General features: G+C 43.5%; 1 protein-coding gene across 1 annotated transcript; it reads left to right on the top strand.

Annotated features, from left to right (window-relative positions):
- Positions 1-346: 346 nt before the first annotated feature.
- Positions 347-10,848, top strand: LOC135568060 (NACHT, LRR and PYD domains-containing protein 3-like). The gene is made up of 10 exons (XM_065015086.1): positions 347-460; positions 728-812; positions 941-1,169; positions 1,570-3,340; positions 3,628-3,801; positions 4,805-4,978; positions 7,988-8,161; positions 9,410-9,583; positions 9,752-9,798; positions 10,187-10,848. The coding sequence occupies exons 1-10, from the start codon at positions 393-395 to the stop codon at positions 10,714-10,716; spliced, it is 3,426 nt and encodes a 1,141-aa protein (XP_064871158.1). The 5' UTR covers positions 347-392; the 3' UTR covers positions 10,717-10,848.
- Positions 10,849-20,195: the final 9,347 nt, after the last annotated feature.

Raw genomic sequence — 20,195 nt, forward strand, 5'->3', positions numbered from 1 at the left:
TACCCTGCACATTGACTCAGTACTGGTTCTCCTTATAGTCTCATTATTCGCGTCAACGAGCGTCTAGAAGTCAGTTCTATTTGTGACGCAGTTCGTGCTGCATCTCCTCATTGGTTTATAGAAGCAGGTACCCACGTGTCATCTCCTCATTTAGCAAAACAACATAACTTAACATAAACATAACTTCTTTAAACAATAAAAGCTAATTTACGAACATTTCTGAAAATGGATAAATAGCTTTTTGGAATGAAACTCAAACTCTATTTGTGAAACTCTTCTTATGTTTCCCCATCTGAGCTCAGAGTAGATGAGAGATGTAATGTTTGTCTGTGTTGTGTTGAAGCCCAATCAAGCAGGAGAGACCAGCCTCCCCTGTTCCCAGCTGTGTGTCCATGAAGAGTCACCAGTCTATGAATCCTCCTATAGTGTTTAGAAAGGGAGACTTTTCTACTGAACAAAGGTAAGAAGAACTCATGGGTCCTGGTCAGTGAGTTAAACAACACTGTCTCTAGTCATTTCTCCTCCCATTTTCCCATTTATTGTTGTTGTTTTCATAATCCATAGGCTAATCATTTTGTCTATTTTCATAGTCCTAAAACAAAATTAAACAAACACAACATTCCCTCCATGTGTGTGTGCGTGTGCATGTGCGTGTGTGTGTGTGTGTGTGAGTGTGTGTGTGTGTACTCCCTGGATGAGGAGATGTAATCTCATGTTTTGTCCACAGAAACCAACAGGAGAGATCAGAGTCAGAGATTCTCAGTGGTCAGTCTTCCCAGAGTCATCAAACAGACCTGGCCTCCATATTCAGTGTATGTGGTCCTGTTATGTACATTTGTTTTTGTTTACCTCAAGTAAAGTTGATCTGTCAATCATTCATTAATGTGTTAATGAGAAAGCATTTGTCTCTTGCTTAACTCATTTACTTCATTTATTCCAGATGCTTGAAGAGAAAATTATGACTTTTGTGAAGAACGAGCTGAAGATGTTCAAGAGGATTCTTAGTCCAGAACTCCCAGAAGGCTTTGAGAGTCAGAAGCAGGATAAGGAAGTGGTGGATGCTGAAGATGAGCAGCAGGAGAGCAGTGCCAGAGAGGGGGCTCTGAAGATCACACTGCACATCCTGAGGAAAATGAACCAGAAGGAGCTTGCTGACACACTGGAGAAATGTAAGATCTGTCTGCCTCATGTTGAATGATGTTTTATAACATTTAAAAGCTGTAGCTAAAGTACAGCTAAAGTAGCTGTGTAACTCAATGATATTGTAGCAGCCTTAACACAACACCTAGTGACCTCATCAAGTAGCAGCAGGGATGTGTTGTGGTGATTCATTTAAAGAGAGAGACAACATTAATAATACCATCAATAATACCAATAATAATATAATCAGTCACACCAGTCTGTAATGCATTATGACAATATTTAAACTTCATAACAGTCCTACAATACTGTACACATTTATACAGTCAGTTTAGAGAATAAATTAATATAATTTAACTTTATAACAGTCCTACAATACTGTAGACATTAAAACAGAGGTAATATTAATATCCTCTGTGTTATTTCTAGATTCAGATGATCCTGCTGTGATTTGCCAACGTGAACTCAAATCTAATCTAAAGAAGAAGTTTCAATGTGTATTTGAGGGGATCGCTAAACAAGGAAACCCAACACTTCTCAATAAGATCTACACAGAGCTCTACATCACAGAGGGTGGAACAGGAGAGGTCAATAATGAACATGAGCTGAGACAGATTGAGACAACAACCAGGAAACAAGCAAGACCAGAGACTGCAATCAAATGTAACGACATCTTCAAACCCTTAACTGGACAAGACAAACCTATCAGAACTGTGCTGACAAAGGGAGTCGCTGGCATTGGAAAAACAGTCTCTGTGCAGAAGTTCATTCTGGATTGGGCTGAAGGAAAAGCAAATCAGGATGTTCAATTTGTATTTTCATTCCCTTTCCGGGAGCTGAATTTGATGAAAGGGGACAAACACACTTTCATTAAACTTCTTAATCACTTCTCAATGGAAACCAAACAATCAAGAATCTCCATCTACGACAAGTACAAAGTTCTTTTTATCTTTGATGGTCTGGATGAGTGCCGACTGCCCCTAGACTTCCAGAAGAACAAGATCTGTTGTGACGTCACAGAGTCAACCTCAGTGGATGTTCTGCTGACAAATCTCATCAAGGGAAATCTGCTCCCCTCTGCTCTCCTCTGGATAACTACCCGACCTGCAGCAGCCAATAAGATCCCTTCAGGGTGTGTTGACCAGGTGACAGAGGTACGAGGGTTCAATGACCCACAGAAGGAGGAGTACTTCAGGAAGAGATTCAGTGATGAAGATCTGGCCAACAGAATCATCTCACACATAAAGACATCAAGGAGCCTCCACATCATGTGCCACATTCCAGTCTTCTGTTGGATTTCTGCAACAGTCCTTGAACACATGCTGAAACATAAGAGAGAAGAGATGCCCAAGACTCTGACTGAGATGTACACACACCTTGTGGTGTTTCATACCAAACAGAAGAATGAAAAGTATCTTGGGAAAGAAGAGACAGGTCCACACTGGAATAAAGAGAGCATTCTGTCACTGGGAAAACTGGCTTTTCAACAGCTTGTGAAAGGCAATCTGATTTTCTATGAGGAAGACCTGAAAGTGGCTGGCATTGATGTCAATGAAGCCTCAGTGTACTCAGGATTGTGCACACAGCTCTTTAAAGAGCAATGTGGGCTGTACCAGGACACGGTGTACTGCTTCGTTCATCTAAGCATTCAGGAGTTTCTGGCTGCTGTATATGTGTTCCTCTCATTCATCAACAACAATGAGAATCTAATTGACAAACTGCAAACAAACGACGAGCCTGAAGTTACTGTCTACAAGAGTGCTGTGGATAAAGCCTTACAAAGTGAGACCGGAAACCTGGACCTTTTCCTCCGCTTCCTTCTGGGCCTCTCACTGGAGTCCAATCAGAAGCACTTACGAGGTCTACTGACAAAGACAAGAAGCAGCTCACAGAGCCATGAAGAAACAGTCATGTACATCAAGGAGAAGATCAGGGAGAATCTCTCTCCAGAGAGGAGCATCAATCTGTTCCACTGTCTGAATGAACTGAATGACCATTCTCTACTGAAGGAGATCCAAAGCTACCTGAGATCAGGAAGTCTCTCAAAACCCAACCTGTCACCTGCACAGTGGTCAGCTCTGGTCTTTGTGTTGCTGACTTCAGAAAAGGAGCTGGATGTGTTTGACCTGAAGAAATACTCCAGATCAGAGGAAGGTCTTCTGAGGCTGCTGCCAGTGGTCAAAGCCTCCAGAGCTGTTCTGTGAGTACATCAAATGACACATAAGAACTAAGCATCAGGAAGAAATATTAAGTTGAGAAAAATGTGCAATATAATATGTATATAATATTATTTTGAAAAACATATTGAATCAATGCATTGATTTTCACATTAGTATAACAATATGACAATAGAATTCTGGGAGATGGAAGATGAATCTACAGTATATGTTCTTTGAGAGAATAAACCAAATGCATCTACCATTGTCCTTCTACACTACTGGTGTTAAATTAACAGTGTTTGTGAAGTCATGATGATCTCTTTGTCAGGCTGTCAGGATGTGGAGTCACAGAGGAAGGCTGTGCTTCTCTGGTCTCAGCTCTGAGGTCAAACCCCTCACACCTGAGAGAGCTGGATCTGAGTAACAATGACCTGAAGGATTCAGGAGTGAAGCTGCTCTCTGCTGGACTGGGGAATCCCCACTGTAAACTGGAGACTCTGAGGTCAGTATTCCTGTAGTTGGTCAACAAGTGATAACTGTTCACCAGATCCACATGTGTTTACCAGACACACATAGTCCATGTAGATTGCATTCAAGGAATGTCAGACCAAATACTGAACTCTTGACAATTTTAACTATAAGTGAATTGATTACAAATTCTAACGGGGGACGAGGTATTTAAAGTGTTTTTATTTCAAAACGAGAAACAGATATGTATTAAAATACCCTCCCAAAAAAGGTTACATTATATACTGTCACCTCATCCCAAATCTCTTACCTCACTGTCTAAATAGTTATGGTGTGGACTATATACTCAATACAATCTAAATCTGATACCTCACTGTCAAAATAGATATGGTGTGGACTGTATACTAAATACAATCTAAATCTGATACCTCACTGTCTAAATAGATATGGTGTGGACTGTATATTCAATACAATCTAAATCTGATACCTCACTGTCTAAATAGATATGGTGTGGACTGTATACTCAATACAATCTAAATCTGATACCTCACTGTCTAAATAGATATGGTGTGGACTGTATACTCAATACAATCTAAATCTGATACCTCACTGTCTAAATAGATATGGTGTGGACTGTATACTCAATACAATATAAATCTGATACTTCACTGTCTAAATAGATATGGTGTGGACTGTATACTCAATACAATCTAAATCTGATTCCTCACTGTCTAAATAGATATGGTGTGGACTGTATACTCAATACAATCTAAATCTGATACCTCACTGTCTGTCTTTTGACTGATACTGCTTTTTAAACTGGTCTGGTCAGTCTACTCAAATATTTGGGATATAAATGTTTTTCTCTACAAGTAATATTATGATAATTTATAATAATGACACATTCATTAATTTATGAATAGATATCGCAGGTTTCAGGACACTGATATATCTGAAAATGTCCGAAGAATATACTGACGCTATTTTGACCATCAAAGAAAAGCAGTGTGATTTTAATATGATTTGACTCTTTGCAGGCTGTCAGGCTGTCTAGTCACAGAGGAAGGCTGTGCTTCTCTGGTCTCAGCTCTGAGGTCAAACCCCTCACACCTGAGAGAGCTGGACCTGAGTAACAATGACCTGAAGGATTCAGGAGTGAAGCTGCTCTCTGATGGACTGGGGAATCCCCACTGTAAACTGGAGACTCTGAGGTCAGTATTCCTGTAGTTGGTCAACAAGTGATAACTGTTCACCAGATCCACATGTGTTTACTAGAAACACATAGGGAATTCTCTTTGATTATAATCACAGCCGTATATATTCCCCCCCAAGCAGACACATCGATGGCCCTGAACAAACTTTATTTGACTCTTTGCAAACTGGAAACCACATATCCTGAAGCTGCATTCATTGTAGCTGGGGATTTTAACAAAGCTAATCTGAAAACAAGACTCCCTAAATTGTATCAGCATATCGATTGCGCAACCAGGGCTGGTAAAACCCTGGATCATTGCTATTCTAACTTCCGCGATGCATATAAGGCCCTCCCCCGCCCTCCTTTCGGAAAAGCTGACCACGACTCAATTTTGTTGCTCCCTGCAAAAAAAGACAGAAGCTAAAACAAGAAGCTCCAGCGCTCAGGTCTGTTCAACGCTGGTCCGACCAATCTGATTCCACACTTCAAGACTGCTTCGATCACGTGGATTGAGATATGTTCCGCATTGCTTCCAACAACAACATTGACGAATACGCTGATTCGGTGAGCGAGTTCATTAGAAAGTGCATTGACAATGCCGTACCCATAGCAACGATTAAAACATTCCCAAACCAGAAACCGTGGATTTATGGCAGCATTCGCGTGAAACTGAAAGCCCGAACCACTGCTTTTAACCAGGGCAAGGTGACCGGAAACATGACCGAATACAAACAGTATAGGTATTCCCTCCGCAAGGCAATCAAACAAGCTAAGCGTCAGTATAGAGACAAAGTAGAGTCGCAATTCAACGACTCAGACACGAGGTATGTGGCAGGGTCTACAGTCAATCATGGATTACAAAAAGAAAACCAGCCCCGTCGTGGACCAGGATGTCTTGCTCCCAGACAGACTAAATAGCTTTTTTGCTCGCTTTGAAGACAATACAGTGCCACTGACTCGGCCCGCTACCAAAACCTGCGGACTCTCCTTTACTGCAGCCGATGTGAGTAAAACAGTTAAACGTGTTAACCCTCGCAAGGCTGCAGGACCAGACGGCATCCCCAGCCACGCCCTCAGAGCATGCGCAGACCAGCTGGCTGTTGTGTTTACGGACATATTCAATCAATCCTTATCCCAGTCTGCTGTTCCCTCATGCTTCAAGAGGGCCACCATTGTCCCTGTTCCCAAGAAAGCTAAGGTAACTGAGCTAAACAACTACCGCCCCGTAGCACTCACTTCCGTCATAATGAAGTGCTTTGAGAGACTAGTCAAGGACCATATCACCTCCACCCTACCTGACACCCTAGACCCACTCCAATTTGCTTACCGCCCAAATAGGTCCACAGACGATGCAATCTCAACCACACTGCACACTGCCCTAACCCATCTGGACAAGAGGAATACATATGTGAGAATGCTGTTCATCGACTACAGCTCGGCATTTAACAGCATAGTACCCTCCAAGCTCGTCATCAAGCTCGAGACCCTGGGTCTCGACCCCGCCCTGTGCAACTGGGTACTGGACCTCCTGACGGGCCGCCCCCAGGTGGTGAGGGTAGGTAACAACATCTCCACAATGGTGCGTTCTGAGCCCTCTCCTGTACTCCCTGTTCACCCACGACTGCGTGGCCACGCACGCCTCCAACTCAATCATCAAGTTTGCGGACGACACAACAGTGGTAGGCTTGATTATCAACAACGATGAGACGGCCTACAGGGAGGAGGTGAGGGCCCTCGGAGTGTGGTGTCAGGAAAATAACCTCACACTCAACGTCAACAAAACAAAGGAGATGATTGTGGACTTCAGGAAACAGCAGGGGGAGCAACCCCCTATCCACATCGATGGGACAGTAGTGGAGAGGGTAGTAAGTTCCTCGGCGTACACATCACGGACAAACTGAATTGGTCCACCCACACAGACAGCGTCGTGAAGAAGGCGCAGCAGCGCCTCTTCAACCTCAGGAGGCTGAAGAAATTCGGCTTGTCACCAAAAGCACTCACAAACTTCTACAGATGCACAATCAAGAGCATCCTGTCGGGCTGTATCACCGCCTGGTACGGCAACTGCTCTGCCCACAACCATAAAGCTCTCCAGAGGGTAGTGAGGTCTGCACAACGCATCACCGGAGGCAAACTACCTGCCCTCCAGGACACCTACACCGCCCGATGTCACAGGAAGGCCATAAAGATCATCAAGGACAACAACCATCCGAGTCACTGCCTGTTCACCCTGCTATCATCCAGAAGGCGAGGTCAGTACAGGTGCATCAAAGCTGGGACCGAGAGACTGAAAAACAGCTTCTATCTCAAGGCCACCAGACTGTTAAACAGCCACATTGAGTGGCTGCTGCCAACACACTGACTCAAATCCAGCCACTTTAATAATGGGAATTGATGGAAATTGATGTAAAATATATCACTAGACACTTTAAACAATGCTACCTAATATAATGTTTACATACCCTACATTATTCATCTCATATGTATACGTATATACTGTACTCTATATCATCGACTGCATCCTTATGTAATACATGTATCACTAGCCACTTTGTTACATACTCATCTCATATGTATATACTGTACTCGATACCATCTACTGCATCTGCCTATGCTGCACTGTACCATCACTCATTCATATATCCTTATGTACATATTCTTTATCCCTTTACACTTGTGTGTATAAGGTAGTCATTTTGGAATTGTTAGTTAGATTACTTGTTGGTTATTACTGCATTGTCGGAACTAGAAGCACAAGCATTTCGCTACACTTGCATTAACATCTACTAACCATGTGTATGTGACAATTAAATTTGATTTGATTTGATTTTACTCAAATATTTGTACTATACATTATTACTACAAGTAATATTATGATCATTTATAACAATGTTCATTCATTTATAAATAGATATGGAAGGTTTCAGGACACTGATATATCTGAAAATGTTGGAAGAATATACTGCCTATATTTTTACCACCAAAGAATATCAGTGTGGTTTTAATATGATTTGACTCTTTGCAGGCTGTCAGGCTGTCTAGTCACAGAGGAAGGCTGTGCTTCTCTGGTCTCAGCTCTGAGGTCAAACCCCTCACACCTGAGAGTGCTGGATCTGAGTAACAATGACCTGAAGGATTCAGGAGTGAAGCTGCTCTCTGCTGGACTGGGGAATCCCCACTGTAAACTGGAGACTCTGAGGTCAGTATTCCTGTAGTTGGTCAACAAGTGGTAACTGTTCACCAGATCCACATGTGTTTACCAGACACACATAGTCCACACCATATGTGTTGTAGCCTCTGTTATTGGTAATGGTGAGAGGTTAGCATGTTTTGTTGTAGCCTCTGTTATTGGTAATGGTGAGAGGTTAGCATGCTTTGTTGTAGCCTCTGTTATTGGTAATGGTGAGAGGTTAGCATGTTTTGTTGTAGCCTCTGTTATTGGTAATGGTGAGAGGTTATCATGTTTTGTTGTAGCCTCTGTTATTGGTAATGGTGAGAGGTTAGCATGTTTTGTTGTAGCCTCTGTTATTGGTAATGGTGAGAGGTTAGCATGTTTTGTTGTAGCCTCTGTTATTGGTAATGGTGAGAGGTTAGCATGTTTTGTTGTAGCCTCTGTTATTGGTAATGGTGAGAGGTTATCATGTTTTGTTGTAGCCTCTGTTATTGGTAATGGTGAGAGGTTAGCATGTTTTGTTGTAGCCTCTGTTATTGGTAATGGTGAGAGGTTAGCATGTTTTGTTGTAGCCTCTGTTATTGGTAATGGTGAGAGGTTAGCATGTTTTGTTGTAGCCTCTGTTATTGGTAATGGTGAGAGGTTAGCATGTTTTGTTGTAGCTTCTGTTATTGGTAATGGTGAGAGGTTAGCATGTTTTGTTGTAGCCTCTGTTATTGGTAATGGTGAGAGGTTAGCATGTTTTGTTGTAGCCTCTGTTATTGGTAATGGTGAGAGGTTAGCATGTTTTGTTGTAGCTTCTGTTATTGGTAATGGTGAGAGGTTAGCATGTTTTGTTGTAGCCTCTGTTATTGGTAATGGTGAGAGGTTAGCATGTTTTGTTGTAGCTTCTGTTATTGGTAATGGTGAGAAGTTAGCATGTTTTGTTGTAGCCTCTGTATCCAAACTGTTGGAGTTTTTGAAATTTGAAATGACTAAATAGATATGGTGTGGACTGTATACTCAATACAATCTACATCTGATACCTCACTGTCTGTCTTTTGACTGATACTGCTTTTTAAACTGGTCTGGTCAGTCTACTCAAATATTTGTACTATACATTATTCTATCTACAAGTAATATTATGATCATTTATAACAATGTTCATTAGTTTATGAATAGATATGGAAGGTTTCAGGACACTGATATATCTGAACATTAGAAAAAAATATACTGCAACTATTTTCACCACCAAAGAATAGCAGTGTGGTTTTAAAATGATTTGACTCTTTGCAGGCTGTCACGCTGTCTAGTCACAGAGGAAGGCTGTGCTTCTCTGGTCTCAGCTCTGAGGTCAAACCCCTCACACCTGAGAGAGCTGGACCTGAGCTACAATCACCCAGGAGACTCAGGAGTCAGACTGCTCTCTGCTGGACTGGAGGATCCACACTGCAGACTGGAGAAACTCAAGTATGTAGAGGGTTTATGTCAATGTTCATATCAGACATGTTTGACTTATCAGGCTGGTTAAGACAAACATTCTGACCACCAATTGGACTAAGGTGTGTGTGAGCGCGCGTGTGTGTGTGTGTGTGTGTGACACTCAATGACTGTCTGTTCTTCTGCTTACCGCTACAGTGTGGAACAGGGTGGAGAGTACACAATGAAACCTGGGCCTAGAAAATGTGAGTGTTGACTGCTGTGAAGAATATGACTAAGAATAAGTCTTAATTCAAGTTAAGTGAAAGTCAAAGACCACCATCATTACTGACTTGGTCATATTAAATATCAGCTGTAGTTCTACAGAAGCAGAAATCAGGGACACCAACGTTTACAAAGATTTGCTTTGACTGTGTGTGTGTGTGTGTGTGTGTGTGTGTGTAATTAATGTGAATAAGTGTGTTTTATATTACCATACAGTATAACATATGATCATTCAACAAGTCTCAAGTTACCTTAACTTCTCCTTCTGATACCTAGAAACATCTACATTAAATGAATTAGTGAAAAGTGAGTTAACATTCTAATGTGATGATGATGATTTCTAATATTGTGTCTGGTTTCATCCATCAGATGTCTGTGATCTCACACTGGACCCAAACACAGCACACAGACTCCTCTCTCTGTCTGAGGAGAACAGAAAGGTGACATGTAGGAGAGAGGAGCAGCCGTATCCTGATCACCCAGATAGATTTGTTGACTATAGACAGGTGCTGTGTAGAGAGGGTCTGACTGGGTGCTGTTACTGGGAGGTAGAGTGGAGTGGGATAATGGGGGCTGATATAGCAGTGACATATAAAGGAATCAACAGGAGAGGAAGGGGTGATGACTGTGTGATTGGATTAAATGACAAGTCCTGGAGTCTATTCTGCTATGACAACCGTTACTGTGCCTGGCACAATAATAATCTCACTACCATAGACGTCCCCTCCTCCAGCTCCCACAGAGTAGGAGTGTATCTGGACTGGCCAGCCGGCACTCTGTCCTTCTATAGAGCCTCCTCTGACACACTGACCCACCTGATCACATTCACCTCCACATTCACTGAGCCCCTCTATCCAGGGTTTGGGGTTTGGAATGACTCCTCAGTGTCCCTGAAATAATAACCTGACACACACACCTGACCCTGTAAACATCAACCACGGTAACTGACACACACACACACACACACACACACACACACACACACACACACACACACACACACACACACACACACACACACACACACACACACACACACACACACACACACACACACACACACACACACACACACACACACACACACACACACACACACACACACACACACACACACACACACACACACACTGGACACACAAACACACATTGGACACACACACACACACACTGGACACACAATCACACACATACACACAGTGGACATACACACACAGGACACACACACACACACACACTCCGGACTCACACACACACACACACACACACTGGACACTCACACAAACACTGGACACACTGGACACTCACACAAACACTGGACACACAGACACTCTGGACACACTGGACAAACACACACACACCGGACTCACAAACACACACACACTGGACACTCACACAAACACTGGACACACTTTCACACTCACACATTATAATTCTGAACCTCTTCCAATAAATGATCCATCTGCTGGCCAAGGCCCGCGAGCTTTCTGAATCGCTGTATCTCCAGCTCACCGCATGAAGAGGAATAAACAGACTCACCCCATCGCGACGTCCCCCAAAGGTTAACTCTCTAGCCCTCGCTATCTCCCTGCTTGCTAATTCGGCCTGCTAACGGCTAGCTTGTCAAGCTCCGGTCCGCTAACTGCTACCTTGTCTAGCTCGGGCCTACGAACTGTTAGCTTGTTAGCACAGGCCTGCTAACCGTCTGAACCACCGCGTCCCAATCACTCTCTGACCCCATTTACTTTCTATCTCTTTTTGATTTTTAATTTGTTTATACCTTCCGGAAACCTGCCTCACCCAATGTGATACGGAATCACTGTTACTTTTACTCTTATTTTTATTTTTATGACACACTCAAGAACCTCCAGACGCTAACCAGCTAACTAGCTACAAGCTAGTTAGTCATTGTTAGTTTAAAAAAAAAAAAAAACCTGGATAACACTCGCCAGCCCAGCCTCCCTGCCCATCCACCGCTGCCCCCTGGACACTGATCTCTTGGCTACATAGCTGACGCACGCTGGACTGTCCATTAATCACGGTACTCCTTTCTGCTTGTTTGTCTTACCTGTCGGCCCCGTTGCCTAGTCAACGCCATTTTACCTGCTGTTTGTTGTGCTAGCGGATTAGCCTCGCCTACTGTTTTTAGCTAGCTTTCCAAATTCAACACCTGTGATTACTGTATGCCTCGCTGTATGTCTCTCTCAGATGTCAATATGCCTTGTATACTGTTGTTCAGGTTAGTTATAATTGTTTTAGTTCACAATGGAGCCCCTAGACCCACTCTGCATACCCCTGTTACCTCCTTTGTCCCACCTCCCACACATGCAGTGACCTCACCCATTACAACCAGCATGTCCAGAGATACAACCTGTCTCATCATCACCCAGTGCCTGGGCTTACCTCCGCTGTAACCGCACCCCACCATACCCCTGTCTGCGCATTATGCCCTGAATATATTCTACCATGCCCAGAAACCTGCTCCTCTTATCCTCTGCCCCCAACGCTCTATGCGACCAGTTTTGATAGCCTTTAGCCGCACCCTCATACTACTCCTTCTCTGTTCCGCGGGTGATGTGGAGGTAAACCCAGGCCCTGCATGTCCCCAGGTACCCTCATTTGTTGACTTCTGTGATCGAAAAAGCCTTGGTTTTATGCATGTCAACATCAGAAGCCTCCTCCCTAAGTTTGTTTTACTCACTGCTTTAGCACACTCTGCTAACCCTGATGTCCTTGCCGTGTCTGAATCCTGGCTCAGGAAGGCCACCAAAAATTCAGAGATTTCCATACCCAATTATAACATCTTCCGTCAAGATAGAACTACCAAAGGGGCGGAGTTGCAGTCTACTGCAGAGATAGCCTGCAAAGTAATGTCATACTTTCCAGGTCCATACCCAAACAGTTCGAACTACTAATTTTGAAAATTACCCTCTCCAGAAATAAGTCTCTCACTGTTGCCGCCTGCTACCGACCACCCTCAGCTCCCAGCTGTGCCCTGGACACCATTTGTGAATTGATATCGCCCCCATCTAGCTTCAGAGTTTGTTCTGTTAGGTGACCTAAACTGGGATATGCTTAACACCCCGGCAGTCCTACAATGTAAGCTAGATGCCCTCAATCTCACTCAAATCATCAAGGAACCCACCAGGTACAACCCTAACTCTGTAAACAAGGGCACCCTCATAGGCGTCATCCTGACCAACTGGCCCTCCAAATACACCTCCGCTGTCTTCAACCAGGATCTCAGCGATCACTGCCTTATTGCCTGTATCCGCCACGGAGCCGCAGTCAAACGACCACCCTCATCACTGTCAAACGCTCCCTAAAACACTTCTGTGAGCAGGCCTTTCTAATCGACCTGGCCCGGGTATCCTGGAAGGACATTGACCTCATCCCGTCAGTTGAGGATGCCTGGTCATTCTTTAAAAGTAACTTCCTCACCATTTTAGATAAGCATGCTCCGTTCAAAAAATGCAGAACCAAGAACAGATACAGCCCTTGGTTCACTCCAGACCTGACTGCCCTCGACCAGCACAAAAACATCCTGTGGCGGACTGCAATAGCATCGAATAGCCCCCGTGATATGCAACTGTTCAGGAAGTCAGGAACCAATACACGCAGTCAGTCAGGAAAGCTAAGGCCAGCTTCTTCAGGCAGAAGTTTGCATCCTGTAGCTCCAACTCCAAAAGTTCTGGGACACTGTGAAGTCCATGGAGAACAAGAGCACCTCCTCCCAGCTGCCCACTGCACTGAGGCTAGGTAACACGGTCTCCACCGATAAATCCACGATTATCGAAAGCTTCAATAAGCACTTCTCAACGGCTGGTCATGCCTTCCGCCTGGCTACTCCAACCTCGGCCAACAGCTCCCCCCCCGCAGCTCCTCGCCCAAGCCTCTCCAGGTTCTCCTTCACCCAAATCCAGATAGCAGACGTTCTGAAAGAGCTGCAAAACCTAGACCCGTACAAATCAGCTGGGCTTGACAATCTGGACCCTCTATTTCTGAAACTATCTGCCGCCATTGTCGCAACCCCTATTACCAGCCTGTTCAACCTCTCTTTCATATCGTCTGAGATCCCCAAGGATTGAAAGCTGCCGCAGTCATCCCCCTCTTCAAAGGCGGAGACACCCTGGACCCAAACTGCTATAGACCTATATCCATCCTGCCCTGCCTATCTAAGGTCTTGAAAGCCAAGTCAACAAACAGGTCACTGACCATCTCGAATCCCACCGTACCTTCTCCGCTGTGCAATCTGGTTTCGAGCGGTCACGGGTGCACCTCAGCCACGCTCAAGGTACTAAACGATATCATAACCGCCATCGATAAAAGACAGTACTGTGCAGCCGTCTTCATCGACCTCGCCAAGGCTTTCGACTCTGTCAATCACCATATTCTTATCGGCAGACTCAATAGCCTCGGTTTCTCGGATGACTGCCTTGCCTGGTTCACCAATTACTTTGCAGACAGAGTTCAGTGTGTAAAAATCGGAGGGCATGCTGTCCGGTCCTCTGGCAGTCTCTATGGGGGTGCCACAGGGTTCAATTCTCGTGCCGACTCTTTTCTCTGTATATATCAATGATGTTGCTCTTGCTGCGGGCGATTCCCTGATCCACCTCTACGCAGACGACACCATTCTATATACTTTCGGCCCGTCATTGGACACTGTGCTATCTAACCTCCAAACGAGCTTCAATGCCATACAGCACTCCTTCCGTGGCCTCCAACTGCTCTTAAACGCGAGTAAAACCAAATGTATGCTTTTCAACAGATCGCTGCCTGCACCCGCATGCCCGACTAGCATCACCACCCTGGATGGTTCCGACCTTGAATATGTTGGACATCTATAAGTACCTAGGTGTCTGGCTAGACTGCAAACTCTCCTTCCAGACTCACATCAAACATCTCCAATCGAAAATCAAATCAAGAGTCGGCTTTCTATTCCGCAACAAAGCCTCCTTCACTCACGCCGCCAAGCTTACCTAGTAAAACTGACTATCCTACCGATCCTCGATTTCGGCGATGTCATCTACAAAATGGCTTCCAACACTCTACTCAGCAAACTGGATGCAGTCTATCATAGTGCCATCCGTTTTGTCACCAAAGCACCTTATACCACCCACCACTGCGACTTGTATGCTCTAGTCGGCTGGCCCTCGCTACATATTCGTCGCCAGACCCACTGGCTCCAGGTCATCTACAAGTCCATGCTAGGTAAAGCTCCACCTTATCTCAGTTCACTGGTCACGATGGCAACACCCATCCGTAGCACACGCTCCAGCAGGTTTATCTCACTGATCATCCCTAAAGCCAACACCTCATTTGGCCGCCTTTCGTTCCAGTACTCTGCTGCCTGTGACTGGAACGAACTGCAAAAATCGCTGAAGTTGGAGACTTTTATCTCCCTCACCAACTTCAAACATCAGCTATCCGAGCAGCTAACCGATCGCTGCAGCTGTACATAGTCTATTGGTAAATAGCCCACCCATTTTCACCTACCTCATTCCCATACTGTTTTTATACTGTTTTTATTATTTATTTATTTACTTTTCTGCTCTTTTGCACACCAATATCTCTACCTGTACATGACCATCTGATCATTTATCACTCCAGTGTTAATCTGCAAAATTGTATTATTCGCCTACCTCCTCATGCCTTTTGCACACATTGTATATAGACTGCCCATTTTTTTTCTACTGTGTTATTGACTTGTTAATTGTTTACTCCATGTGTAACTCTGTGTTGTCTGTTCACACTGCTATGCTTTATCTTGGCCAGGTCGCAGTTGCAAATGAGAACTTGTTCTCAACTAGCCTACCTGGTTAAATAAAGGTGTTCTCAACTAGCCTACCTGGTTAAATAAAGGTGTTCTCAACTAGCCTACCTGGTTAAATAAAGGTGTTCTCAACTAGCCTACCTGGTTAAATAAAGGTGTTCTCAACTAGCCTACCTGGTTAAATAAAGGTGTTCTCAACTAGCCTACCTGGTTAAATAAAGGTGTTCTCAACTAGCCTACCTGGTTAAATAAAGGTGTTCTCAACTAGCCTACCTGGTTAAATAAAGGTGTTCTCAACTAGCCTACATGGTTAAATAAAGGTGTTCTCAACTAGCCTACCTGGTTAATAAAGGTGTTCTCAACTAGCCTACCTGGTTAAATAAAGGTGTTCTCAACTAGCCTACCTGGTTAAATAAAGGTGTTCTCAACTAGCCTACCTGGTTAAATAAAGGTGTTCGGAACTAGCCTACCTGGTTAATAAAGGTGTTCTCAACTAGCCTACCTGGTTAAAGGTGTTCGGAACTAGCCTACCTGGTTAATAAAGGTGTTCTCAACTAGCCTACCTGGTTAAATAAAGGTGTTCGGAACTAGCCTACCTGGTTAATAAAGGTGTTCTCAACTAGCCTACCTGGTTAAATAAAGGTGTTCTCAACTAGCCTACCTGGTTAAATAAAGGTGTTCTCAACTAGCCTACCTGGTTAAATAAAGGTGTTCTCAACTAGCCTACCTGGTTAAATAAAGGTGTTCTCAACTAGCCTACCTGGTTAAATAAAGGTGTTCTCAACTAGCCTACCTGGTTAAATAAAGGTGTTCTCAACTAGCCTACCTGGTTAAATAAAGGTGTTCTCAACTAGCCTACCTGGTTAAATAAAGGTGTTCTCAACTAGCCTACCTGGTTAAATAAAGGTGTTCTCAACTAGCCTACCTGGTTAAATAAAGGTGTTCTCAACTAGCCTACCTGGTTAATAAAGGTGTTCTCAACTAGCCTACCTGGTTAAATAAAGGTGTTCTCAACTAGCCTACCTGGTTAAATAAAGGTGTTCTCAACTAGCCTACCTGGTTAAATAAAGGTGTTCGGAACTAGCCTACCTGGTTAATAAAGGTGTTCTCAACTAGCCTACCTGGTTAAATAAAGGTGTTCGGAACTAGCCTACCTGGTTAATAAAGGTGTTCTCAACTAGCCTACCTGGTTAAATAAAGGTGTTCGGAACTAGCCTACCTGGTTAATAAAGGTGTTCTCAACTAGCCTACCTGGTTAAATAAAGGTGTTCTCAACTAGCCTACCTGGTTAAATAAAGGTGTTCTCAACTAGCCTACCTGGTTAAATAAAGGTGTTCTCAACTAGCCTACCTGGTTAAATAAAGGTGTTCTCAACTAGCCTACCTGGTTAATAAAGGTGTTCTCAACTAGCCTACCTGGTTAAATAAAGGTGTTCTCAACTAGCCTACCTGGTTAAATAAAGGTGTTCTCAACTAGCCTACCTGGTTAAATAAAGGTGTTCTCAACTAGCCTACCTGGTTAAATAAAGGTGTTCGGAACTAGCCTACCTGGTTAATAAAGGTGTTCTCAACTAGCCTACCTGGTTAAATAAAGGTGTTCTCAACTAGCCTACCTGGTTAAATAAAGGTGTTCTCAACTAGCCTACCTGGTTAAATAAAGGTGTTCGGAACTAGCCTACCTGGTTAATAAAGGTGTTCTCAACTAGCCTACCTGGTTAAATAAAGGTGTTCGGAACTAGCCTACCTGGTTAATAAAGGTGTTCTCAACTAGCCTACCTGGTTAAATAAAGGTGTTCGGAACTAGCCTACCTGGTTAATAAAGGTGTTCTCAACTAGCCTACCTGGTTAAATAAAGGTGTTCTCAACTAGCCTACCTGGTTAAATAAAGGTGTTCTCAACTAGCCTACATGGTTAAATAAAGGTGTTCTCAACTAGCCTACATGGTTAAATAAAGGTGTTCTCAACTAGCCTACATGGTTAAATAAAGGTGTTCTCAACTAGCCTACCTGGTTAAATAAAGGTGTTCTCAACTAGCCTACCTGGTTAAATAAAGGTGTTCTCAACTAGCCTACCTGGTTAAATAAAGGTGTTCTCAACTAGCCTACCTGGTTAAATAAAGGTGTTCTCAACTAGCCTACCTGGTTAAATAAAGGTGTTCTCAACTAGCCTACCTGGTTAAATAAAGGTGTTCTCAACTAGCCTACCTGGTTAAATAAAGGTGTTCTCAACTAGCCTACCTGGTTAAATAAAGGTGAATTTTTTTTTTTTTTAAATGTAAACACCGTTAAAATACCAATGTCATCATTTGTTGTGTGGACTAACAAACACACAAACACAGTGGACAAACACACACACAGGCGCGTCTTACCTATAATTGTGAGGACCTTGACCCAGGAAAAAAAAAAAACCAATGTGATCATTTGTTGTCTTTTATGTTGAATAACAAATTGTATAATTATATATGGACATACGCTCCATAGTTGTACAAGTATACAAGGATATATTGTACTTTTCATAATAAAACATACTTGAAAACAAGAAAAAGCATGTTAATTGTGAAAACAATTTCGTTATTGATTTTATTTTGCCTCTGTCAGGTTGATGTTAGTCGCAGGTTCATGCAACCTGCGACTGGTTGCATGAAAGAAATATGAAACGAAATACAAAACAATTAAATATGTGAAATTGAATTAAATAAATTCTACAAGTTGTACAACAGAGTGTTGTAATGCAGGGTTACTATAGCATCAGAGTGTTGTGATGCAGGGTCACTATAGCAACAGAGTGAAGTGATGCAGGTTCACTATAGTAACAGAGTGTTGTGATGCAGGGTCACTATAGCAACAGAGTGTTGTGATGTCAACAATCCCCACTTGATGGAGTATGCAGTGTTAAACCAGAAAACAACATCACTGCAGAGAGAGAGTCTAATATACTGATATACAGTGTAGTAGCATTCAGAAAGTATTCAAACCCCTTGACTTTTTCCACATTTTGTTATAGCCTTATTCTAAAATGGATTACATTGTTTTTCCCTTATCAATCAACACACAATAACCCATAATTGCAAAGCAAAACCTGTTAATTTTAAGTGTGCACATTTTTATTTAAAAAAAAATTAGATATCACATTTACATAAGTATTCAGACCCTTTACTCAGTACTTTGTTGAAGTACCTTTGGCAGCGATTACAGTCTTCTTGGGTATGAGGCTACAAGCTTGGCACACCTGTATTTATCCCAGTCTTCTCTGCAGATCCTATCAAGCTTTGTGAGGTTGGATTGGGAGAGTTGTTGCACAGCTATTTTCAGGTCTGTCCAGAGATGTTCGATCGGGTTCAAGTCCGGGCTTAGGATCATTGTCCTGTTGTCCAGTCTGTGTATACTATACTGGGAGGGTAGAGAGTCAGAACTGAGGGAAAGAGAGGGGGGAGAGTCAGAACAGAGGGAAAGAGAGAGGGAGGTTAGAGAGTCAGAACAGAGGGAAAGAGAGAGAGAGGGTAGAGTCAGAACAGACGGAAAGAGAGAGGGAGGGTAGAGTCAGAACAGAGGTAAAGAGAGAGAGAGGGTAGAGAGTCAGAACTGATAGAGGGTCTGGAGCCCTGAGGGGGAAAGAGAGAGGGAGGGTAGAGAGTCAGAACAGAGAGAGAGAGGGAGGGGAGAGAGTCAGAACAGAGGGATAGAGAGAGAGAGAGAGAGGGAGGGTAGAGAGAGTCAGAACAGAGGGAAAGAGAGAGAGAGGGAGTGGAGAGAGTCAGAACAGAGGGAAAGCGAGAGAGAGGGAGGGTAGAGAGTCAGAACAGAGGGAAAGAGAGGGATGGTAGAGAGACAGAACTGATAGAGGATCTGGAGCCCTGAGGGGGAAAGAGAGAGGGAGGGTAGAGAGTCAGAACAGAGAGAGAGAGGGAGGGGAGAGAGTCAGAACAGAGGGATAGAGAGAGAGAGAGAGAGGGAGGGTAGAGAGTCAGAAGAGAGGGAAAGAGAGAGAGCGGGCTGGTAGAGAGTCAGAACAGAGGGAAAGAGAGAGTGAGGGAGGGTAGAGAGTCAGAACAGAGGGAAAGCGAGAGAGAGGGAGGGTAGAGAGACAGACCAGAGGGAAAGAGAGAGAGAGGGAGGGTAGAGAGACAGACCAGAGGGAAAGAGAGAGAGAGAGAGGGAGGGTAGAGAGTCAAAACAGAGGGAGGGTAGAGAGACAGACCAGAGGGAAAGAGAGAGAGAGAGAGGGAGGGTAGAGAGACAGACCAGAGGGAAAGAGAGAGGGAGGGTAGAGAGCCAGATTTTTTTTATTAATAAAAAATAAATAATAAATAGGCCATAGGAGAAATAAATAGGCCATAGGAGAGAATAATCACAATTTAGCTGGAGTGATAAATGATCAGATGACCATGTGCAGGTAGAGATATTTGTGTGCAAAAGAGCAGAAAAGTAAATAAAATAAAAACAGTTTGGGGATGAGGTAGGTGAATTGACTGGGCTATTTACAGATGGACTATGTACAGCTGCAGTGATCGGTTAGCTGCTCAGATAGCTGATGTTTGAAGTTGGTGAGGGAGATAAAAGTCTCCAACTTCAGCGATTTTTGCAATTCGTTCCATATAAAAAAAACA

This window comes from Oncorhynchus nerka, unplaced genomic scaffold (assembly GCF_034236695.1).
Source record: "Oncorhynchus nerka isolate Pitt River unplaced genomic scaffold, Oner_Uvic_2.0 unplaced_scaffold_1708, whole genome shotgun sequence".
In the NCBI taxonomy this organism is placed as follows: domain Eukaryota; kingdom Metazoa; phylum Chordata; class Actinopteri; order Salmoniformes; family Salmonidae; genus Oncorhynchus; species Oncorhynchus nerka.